The sequence below is a fragment of the Lontra canadensis genome, unplaced genomic scaffold (genome assembly GCF_010015895.1).
Source record: "Lontra canadensis isolate GAN:19392208 unplaced genomic scaffold, GSC_riverotter_1.0 scaffold12, whole genome shotgun sequence".
Taxonomy (NCBI): Eukaryota; Metazoa; Chordata; class Mammalia; order Carnivora; family Mustelidae; genus Lontra; species Lontra canadensis.
Window position 1 is genome coordinate 15,651,049 of NW_022631006.1, and position 9,442 is coordinate 15,660,490.

The 9,442-nt window shown below is 42.4% G+C and overlaps 1 protein-coding gene across 2 annotated transcripts in view; it reads right to left on the reverse strand.

Annotated features, from left to right (window-relative positions):
• SQOR (sulfide quinone oxidoreductase) overlaps nt 1-9,442 on the reverse strand; it is a 50,314-nt gene that overhangs the window by 3,232 nt on the left and 37,640 nt on the right. For both annotated transcript variants that reach the window (XM_032856588.1, XM_032856589.1), the window contains exon 7: nt 4,672-4,855. In XM_032856588.1, the coding sequence (XP_032712479.1) occupies nt 4,672-4,855 (184 nt within the window). The remainder of the gene's footprint in view (nt 1-4,671; nt 4,856-9,442) is intronic.

Here is a 9,442-nt window from a genome sequence, read left to right on the forward strand (position 1 = left end):
CTTAACCAACTGAGCCACCCAGGCACCCAAAAATGAGGAACTTTTAAAGTATAAACACAATAGCATTTTTACACCTCTAATATCCTCTAATCCCAGTCTGTGTTCAATGTTGAATAATCAAACTGCCCTCTTAAAAATATAAGGTAGTTTGTGTCTCTAGAGTTAGAAAACTAGATTTACTTTTGAGGAAAGATGGGTTATGTTTATGCTGTAAAATGTTCATTAAAGCAGTTGTTTTGCAATCCCCAAAGCCAGGAGTCAACAAACTTTTTCTGTAAAGGAGAATTTTATAAGGGTGCCTGTGTGGCTCAGTCGGTTAAGTGTCCAACTCTTGATTTTGGCTCAGGTCATGATCTCAGGGTCATGAGATGGAGCCCCCCTCATTGGCTCCATGCTGGGCATGGAGCCTGCTTAAGATTTTCTCTCTCCCTCTCCCTCTGTCCCCCACTCCTTCTCTAAAAAAATACAATAAAGAAAAACTTTACACTTGTGGGCCCAGAGGAGAAGAGGCAAATATTAAAGATATTATATAATAAGAGAGAAAACAAGACAAAAAATTATTAACAAAATCCAAAATATAAAAATAATTTTTTGTAATACAGGTCTACTAGTGAGAAGAATGGAATTCTTTTTCTGACCCTCAGTGCTCCCTATCATCAAACTGATTATAAATGTTAAATGGCAGAAATCATTCCTACAAAAGCAGGCAGCACGTTGCACCTGTCCAGCAGAGTATAGTTTGCTGATGCCCAAATCAAAAGAGAAATAAATGTTTTTCCAAAATGTGAAAGTTCAAAAAAATGAGGAGTAAATAATTCTGCTTAAAAATATAAACTGGCTAGGGTGTCTGGGTGGATCAATCGGTTAAGCATCTGAATCTTTTTTTTTTTTAAGATTTTATTTATTTATTTGAGAGCGATAGCGAGCATGGTGGGGGGTGGGCAGGCAGAGGAAGAGGGATAAACAGGCTCTCCACGGAGCAGGGAGCCCAATGTGGGGCTTGATCCCAGGACCCTGCGATCATGACCTGAGCCAAAGGCAGATGCTTAGCAACTGAGCCACCCATGTGCCCCAAGCATCTGACTCTTGATTTCAGCTCAGGTGATGATCTCAAGGTCATGAGATGGAGCCCCGTGTCATGCTCTGTGCTCAGTGAGGCATTTGCTTGACGTTCTCTCTCTCTCCCTCTGCCCCTCCCCCTGCTTGCACTCTCTCTCTCTCTCTCTCCTTCTCTCTCTAATATATAAACTGGCTGTCCTCATTGTTTTAACATATCTAAAGATCCTATTTCCATTTTGGAAAACTCTGTTCCCTTTTGAAGGCCACAAAGAGTTTGGAATCTTTACTGAGAGGACCCAAGGAGGCCTCTGCACCAGGGCATCCAGGCCACCAGATGAGGAGAAACAGGGCCCAGCAAGGTACCACCTGCAGAGAGGCTGGGACCCAGGAAGCAGTCACACTGTGAAGTGTCTGGTATCCAGGTTTAAGGTGTGTGTGCATGAAAGTGTATGTGAGTTGTAGGTTTTCCCTATTATAATCCCCTTCTGTTATTCCCAAACCTTCTGTTAACTTTTGTTAAATATCACACTGTGATAAATACCCACACTGTGTTAAATACCTACACTGTGGTGTGGGTAATGAAGGGACAATCTTCAGAGAAAGAGGCCTGAGCAACGGGGAAGCTAGATTCAATGTGGCAACATGGGGTCTTACTCAGAGTAGCACAGTGGTCTGGAATGAGGTTTGACACCTGGCTGGGTGGCAAGTAAGCCAAGGATGGGTTATGGAACAAGTGAAAGCCTTGCTAGGGCTACTCAGGACACCCGGGGAAGGGAATCTACTGAGCTATGTAGATCCACTTAGGGAACACTGGGACTGCAGTCATTTCATCACTAAAATGTGAAGTGACATATATATATATATATATATATATATATATATATATGCATTTAACATGAATGAAGGAAAAAATTAACGCTGTTTGAAATGCAAATTGCCTAGAAACAACATAAATATAAATTAAAGAGTAGACTCATTAAATGAATTCGGGAGCAACCATACAAAAGCATACAGACTGGAAAAAAAAAAAACAGATGTAAAAACAATGGGGACACTCTCTAAGTGGTTAGGGGGAACACAGAAGCAGCAAATTTTCCACTCATAACTTTTTGTGTAATCGTACTTAATATTATCTCTTCAGAACAGTGAATGGAATGTGTCTGAAGTAGGCCACACACTGGATAATCTGTGCCCCACGTGTACCCACAGGCATTCTCCACACATAAATTCAGCAGGTTACATTAAGAGAAATGTAAATTGAGAGTATCGTCACACAGCCTGCCTGTAAATCACAAAGAGAAAAGATATCTTTATAGTAGAGAGAACTGACAAGCACCCCTTCACTCAGTGATAAAATCTAGCTTCACCAAGGATAAGACAAGCTAACATGGCGGGCCCCTAAGGGGAGGCAGCGGGAGGAACACAGTCTCACGTGTGGAAGGTCTTGCCAAAATGGATCACCTGAACCTAATTTTAAGAAGACCACCAGACAATTCTAAATTATGGGATGTTCTACAAGACAACCAATCTCGACTCTTCAAAAAGCCAGTGTCATAAAAGTGAAAAAAAAAGTCAGAATGTCTATTCTAGATTAAAGGAAACCAAAAAGACAGGACATCCAATGCAGTGTATAGCCCTTAACTGGCTCATGGATTTAAGGGGGGGTGACATGGGGGTAATAAAGGCCATTTTTATGAAAACTGGAGAAATATGAACTGGATATGAGATGATTACATATGAGACAATACAGTGTTCGATTCCTTCGACATGATCATGGTCTTATGGATATAGAAGAGAAAGTCCTTGTTCTTTTTTTTTTTTTTAAAGGGAAGGTCAAGCAAAGCTTTATTTCGCGCCAAGCATCAAGAATCTAACCGAACGTTCAGGGACACACCTCTTACAAGAGAGGGCGACCCTTCTCTGTTTCACAGTCTAGCTTTTAAGGGCAAAGGCCATGCAGTCGGGCCTGGCCAGGCACAGATGACCAATTGAGTTACAATTTACCAGAGTAGACATTTGACCCAGCCTATCACCTTGGTTGGGATTGGCGCCCAAAAGGCTCCCAAAGGGCGGGGCCCCTACTCCTTGGTAACCAGGGAGGCAGTATGCATCCCCCCCACTGATCCGATGTCTCCACCTGGCCTGACCCACTCTTGTATCTGGGCTTTGTTACCTGGAGCTGGTTTCCAGGACTTGTTTTTAAGTGAATCCCCTGGGGGAAGGGGAGCAGGAACAGTTTAACTTTAATGAAAGCCTCTTGCTAATTAGGTCCTTACATTCCCCCCTTTTCTTTGGAGACTAGTCAAATCTTTGACTTTTTAGCCAGTTCTATACCTCCGCTTTTAACGGCTGATAGACTGTTTTAATGACTCCAGTGTGATTTACCCAGAAACAGTATTTCCCTCCTAAGGTTATGCAGAGCCCCCCGCTTCCTTTTATTAGAAACAGTAAGTTAAGTAGCCCCCTTTTTATTTTGCAGTTGCTTATACCTCCCGCCTATATCTTAACAACAGGGGCAACAATGAATTTAATAAACTCATTGTTTTTTGAGTCTTAGTTTTAGTCCGGATCGGCAGGGTCCATGGGCAGCAGATGGTCTTATGGATATAGAAGAGAAAGTCCTTGTTCTTAAAGAGATATAGGTTGATGTACTTGAGGGTGAGGTATTACTACATCAAAACCCACTTTCAGATGACTCGCCAAAAAAATGTACATAGAGTAATCAAGACAATGTTACAAAAGATGACTGTTGGTTAATATCTAAAGGCTATCGGAATATTCATTGTACTTCCCAATTTTTCACGGTTTGAGATTTTTGAAATCAAAAGTTGGGGGGGCAATGATTATTAATAATGATAAAGACATTGAGCGGGTTTCCCAGAAAGCCCTTCGTGGGTTGCAGTAGTGAAAGTAACAGCCAATCTGTTCCACGGGTGTGCAATTCACACAAAATACTCTCATCCCAGCTGCGGGAATGTCTGTGTTTTACAGCACCCGGAGAAGACAGTTCTTGTCTAGAGAGGACAGCATCTAAAAGCCAATTCTCCTCATCACTGCTAGCGCAGAACATGGAGGGAAAGAATTTAGTTTTCCAGGCTGAGGCCTTAATCGTGCACCAATGATGGCACGCTCCACTGTATTTGTCCTACGAGAACAATTTTCTGGTCTGCAAGCTTTCATTGACTTGCATGTGTTTTCTGTGGAAACAAACAATTCCCCAGCTTTACAATGTTTCAAGCTAAAGAAAAATAGCCAACCTGCCTTGTGTCACAGGCAAAAAAGAGGCCAAGCAGAGGAGTGTGGCGGGATGAGAAGTAATGGAATTCCAGAGATCTGGAAAAATGGTACCCTCTCCCAAATGCCCCCTGCCCGGCAAACCACTTCTCGGACCCAAACAAAGGCAGATGAGGTCAGGTGGCTCTTTCTTCCTCATAGGATGCTAAGTTCACAGACAACCTGTTTCTGTGTCAGGGAGGCTGAAGTCATTTCTAGGCCATGGAAGGTTCATTATTAATGAAATGCCATTTGTGCCAAGCTTTGGTTTTTGTGATGACAAGTGACTTCAGGGTGACATCATTCTGAGAGAGTAAGAAACCTAGCTCATTCTCTTACCCACTGCGGCTGCAGTCTTTGACGTGGGAAGGTTGGTGCAGTCCCCGATGCCGAAGACATTGGGGTATTTCTTGTGTTGAAGAGTTTCTTTATCGACGTCTACCCAGCCGGCAGCATCCGCCACAGGACTCGTCTTGAGGACATCTGGTGAACTCATGGGTGGTGTTACATGAAGCATTTCATACTACAAAGAAGGAAAGCATCCACACTGGTGTTTTTTCCAGTATTTCTCCAACCTCGAAAGTTGTCCCCTGACCTCCCTTACCCAGACACTGAACCGTGCACTACCTACTTCACGTTTGCACTAATCCACACCTTCTCCAAGGTCTTAAACGCTCCCAAGCAGTGTCCTAATAAAACAACTAACCATTCTCTTGCCTGATGTGGTCTCCCCGTAAAGAGCTGACGTGATCCTTCTGGGCAGGAGGGATGGGGGAATCAGAAACACCGGAATGAACCGCACTAACCCCGATGTGTCTGTTATTCCTAAAAAAAAAGGAGGTGGTGGTTCTCAGTTGCTCTCTCCCTGATCCTTGGCTGTCTACTTGCAAAGTCTGATACTTCGGTTTTATTTTGCAAAAAGGTGCTCAGAGTCCCCCAAACCTGTAAAAACAGTGTGCAGAGCTGGTAAGGGAGAACCCTTCCCAAATACTGGTGGACTCCCAAAATCCATAAAGGAAACCAGCAGAATGCCAATTTAAGGTGAAATAAAGGGTGGTGAGAATATTCGCTAGCATTCTGGAGGACAGAGGCATCTGATTCAGTGAAGGGTTTACTGAACAGTGTAGGGGACAGGGTGGATTTTTTCCCCCCCTCAAAAAAATCCTATGTCAACCTGACCCTTGGCAGCACTGCTCCAACCCACCGTGATAATTCAGATGCTCATTTAGTTTTTTTTAATTCAGATGGCTCATTTAGTTTTTTTAATTTATGTAATACCTTTTTGTTTGTTTATATATTTCTGTAGTTTATCCTTTTCAGTCTTTTTATTATTATTATTTATAAACTCTATCGAGCGATTTCAACCTGATTTAAGAGTGCCAAAACATTTCATTAAGGTGCAAACTTTAGCCTCTTCAGACAATCCCAGCTTTGTGACAGTCCAAAGGTCCTGGCTTCCGTAAGGAGGTCCATGCCCTCGTTGGTGGGTGGCAATCATGGACAGCAGAAGGAGTTAAGGAGGTGGCTTGTCTTTATTCCCACTCTCAGATGGTTAGAAGTGTAATTAACCCTAAGGCAGAACCGTGCTATAAATGGCCAGTGCTCCTTTGCAAGGGAATATTGGGTGGTTCTTTATTGGCACAGGCCCCTGAGCCTGGCTCTCCTAACGACCATGGAAACAGAGCACATGACTGCAGGATAATGTATGAAATGGGCCACAGCCATGATCCACCGAATTACTAAGGCTGGGTCTGTTTTTCTATAGTTAACCAGAACTACTTTTTTTTTTTAGCCGAGGGAGAAATTTTACCAGAGTAATCTCAATCCATTGGCATTGATGTGCTTAAATTTCACAAGTACACATGAATTCCATACATCTTTGCTAGAAGGAAAGTAAATGTTTCCATATAATCACTATAAAGGCATGAAGTTTTATTTGAGCTAAAATCCTACAAAAGATATACTAAGGTCTGCTTTACAGATGTATTGAAAATTAACATTGGCATTTAGCCATAGCTTGTCCTTCATACGTTATTTCCACAAACCGCATATAACGAAGAACTTGGTTCTCCTTCATTACCAGAAAATAATCTATTCAGAATAGCAGTTTTGAAACTTTCATGTTGAGAAGCAGCATTTGGGAGGCTTGTGGGAAATGCAGGTTCCTGGGGCCCACCACCCCCAGAGCCCATTGCAGCAGGTCTGAGTGAGGCCCAGGACTCTACACTCCAACAAAATCTCAAACAAAAATAGAGATTCTGACACACGAAACCTGTAGGTCTTAGAAGCTCTGGCCTGAAGTAACGGGTTTGTGTAGAATGAAAAACAGGGGGCGCCTGGGTGGCTCAGTTGTTAAACATCTGCCTTCACCCCACAAAGAGCCCCGCGTGGAGTCCCGCACTGGGCTCCCTGCTCAGCAGGAAGACTGCTTCTCCTTCTGCCTGCGTGTGCTCACTCTCTCTATCTCTCCGACAAATAATAAAATCTTAAAAAAAAAAATATGAAAAACAGAATGTCATTATATGGACAAGCCATTACACCTTCCATTTGCTTATCTATAAAGAAATACATTATCACTGACCATTGAACAATTTAGCCTATAGGCTTTCTTTTTCTTTTCTTTTTTTTTAAATTCTTTACAGTGGTGATTCTCAATCCTGCTTGTACATGAGAATTATCAGAGGAAATTTTGAAACTCCCAATCATCATTTCACACCCCCCAAACTAATTAATTAAAATCTGTGGGGGTTAGACTTAGCCATCAGAACATTTAAAAACTCCCCAAGTAATTTCCATGTGCAGTCAGGGCTGGGAGCAGTACTTCAACATCTTTTAGCAGATTTTTTGAAATCCCTAGTTTAAGAGTGGGGTTGGGTTTGGAAAGAAAATCTGACCTGAAATCCTATCACTCAAAGGGGACCAAATATCCTTCTTCTTTATAAACCGTTTAGAAGAATAACCATTTAGGGGCGCCTGGGTGGCTCAGTGGGTTAAAGCCTTTGCCTTTGGCTCAGGTCATGATCCCGGTCCTGGGACTGAGCCCAGCATCTGGCTCTCTGCTCAGCAGGGAGCCTGCTTCCACCTCTCTGCGCCTGCTGCTCTGCCTACTTGTGATCTCCGTCTGTCAAATAAATAAATAAAATCTTTAAAAAAAAAAAAAAGAAGAAGAAGAACCATTTATTTATCCAAGTCCCCATCCACAACTTCAACTATCAAGAGCACAGCTGAGAACTGGAGTAAAAACCACCAAATAACAAAATTAAGTTCATGCACTCAAAGGCATACACTTTGCTCATATAACTATGCTGGGGGCCCTGACTTGTAGCCCATTCACTTTACTTTACACAGAATTGAACAAGTTTGGCTATCTCATTTTCCAGTCAATAAAGAATGAGCAGCAGCAGCTTAGATGAGCTGAAGCTGGAGGGACCTTCTGAAGCACTTAAAACTGCCTGACAGCCAGGAAAAAAGAAAACTGGAAAGCTAAAAAAAGGACACATACAAAATCAAATAACAGAGTTGTCTGAGACCCTTTTAGGAGGGGATAACTAGCTCCAGTAGGCCCTAGGAGCATAACTATATAAAAAGCTATTCAAAGGGGCTCCTGGGTGGCTCAGTTGGTTAAGCGACTGCCTACGGCTCAGCTCACGATCCTGGAGTCCCGGGATGGAGTCCCACATCGGGCTCCCTGCTCAGCAGGGAGTCTGCTTCTCCTGCTGACCTCTCTCCTCTCATGCTCTGTCTCTCTCATTCTCTCTCTCTTCCTCTCAAATAAATAAATAAAATCTTTAAAAAAAAAAAAAAGGCTATTCAAAATTAGGACCCTGAGCTGTAGCAAGCAGGTTATCAGATGAGCCTGGGACATCCTGTGACACCAGAAAGCAAGAAAGTGCTCAAAAATATGGCAGCAACAAGTCCAAGGCCATTGCCATCTTGAAAGGGCTTCTACTGACCAAATCTGGACAATGTGAGCACCAAAATAATTATGGACAGTAAGGAATTATAAACCATTGGGGGTAAAAACAAAATTCATGAGTTCATACCAATAACTAATGAATTAAGAGAGAAGGGAGGGCTTTTGCAGACAGAATGCTAACAGCCTACTGTCAAGGTAGAGAAAATGCTTAATTGGAAAAAAACACCATTTTCCAACTGCCATAGTAAAGACTGGATTAAGCAAAAATGATCAGTGGGTGGTAAATCCAGTGGGAAACTTAATGAGGAGGGAGTACAGTGTTTGTTTGACCTTAAGGTGTTTCCCCACAAACTTTCTTTTCTTTAAGATTTTATTTTTTTGACAGAGATCACAAGTAAGTGGAGAGGCAGGCAGAGAGTGAGGAGGAAGCAGGATCCCCGCTGAGCAGGGAGCCCGATGCAGGGCTCGATCCCAGGACCCCAAGACCATGACCTGAGGTGAAGGCAGAGGCTTAACCCACTGAGCCACCCAGGTGCCCCTCCCCACAAACTTCTTATTAGTAGCAAGAGGGGAAAATGAATAATAATTAAACAGTAGAGAAACTGGGCCATCTCTTGACTGTTGATCCAAATGAACATCATCAGTGAGGGGCAATTGACCACTGTGTGCTCTCAAACATGATACCCTAGAAAGACATGACATCACTTATACACTACTTCAGTCTAAAATGCACAGCCGGAAACTGATCACAAGAAAACATAAGCAAACCCAAAATGAGGAGCACTCTACTAAAAAATGAAGCCATGGGAGGCGGTCTGTATTATTCCAAAATATCAACCAAGGAAGGCCATGGAAATGTTCCAGATCAAAGGATGCTCAAGAGACATCCCAATTACAGGCAGTACTTGCCTGTGGACTGGGTTCTGCCCTGGAGGGAGAAAAACACTATAAATGCTACAAGGTCAATCAACAAAACCGAATATAAACGATAGACTAAAATATTGTGCCCATGCTAAGTTACCTGAATTGATAACTGTACTGTGGTTATGTAAAAGAATAGGGCTCTCTTAAAAGATTTACAGTAAAGTATTTGGGCAAAGGGCCATGCTATATGAAGTATATAACTCACCTTTAGAGGCTTTGAAAATATATTATATTATATTATATTATATTATATTATATTATATTATATTA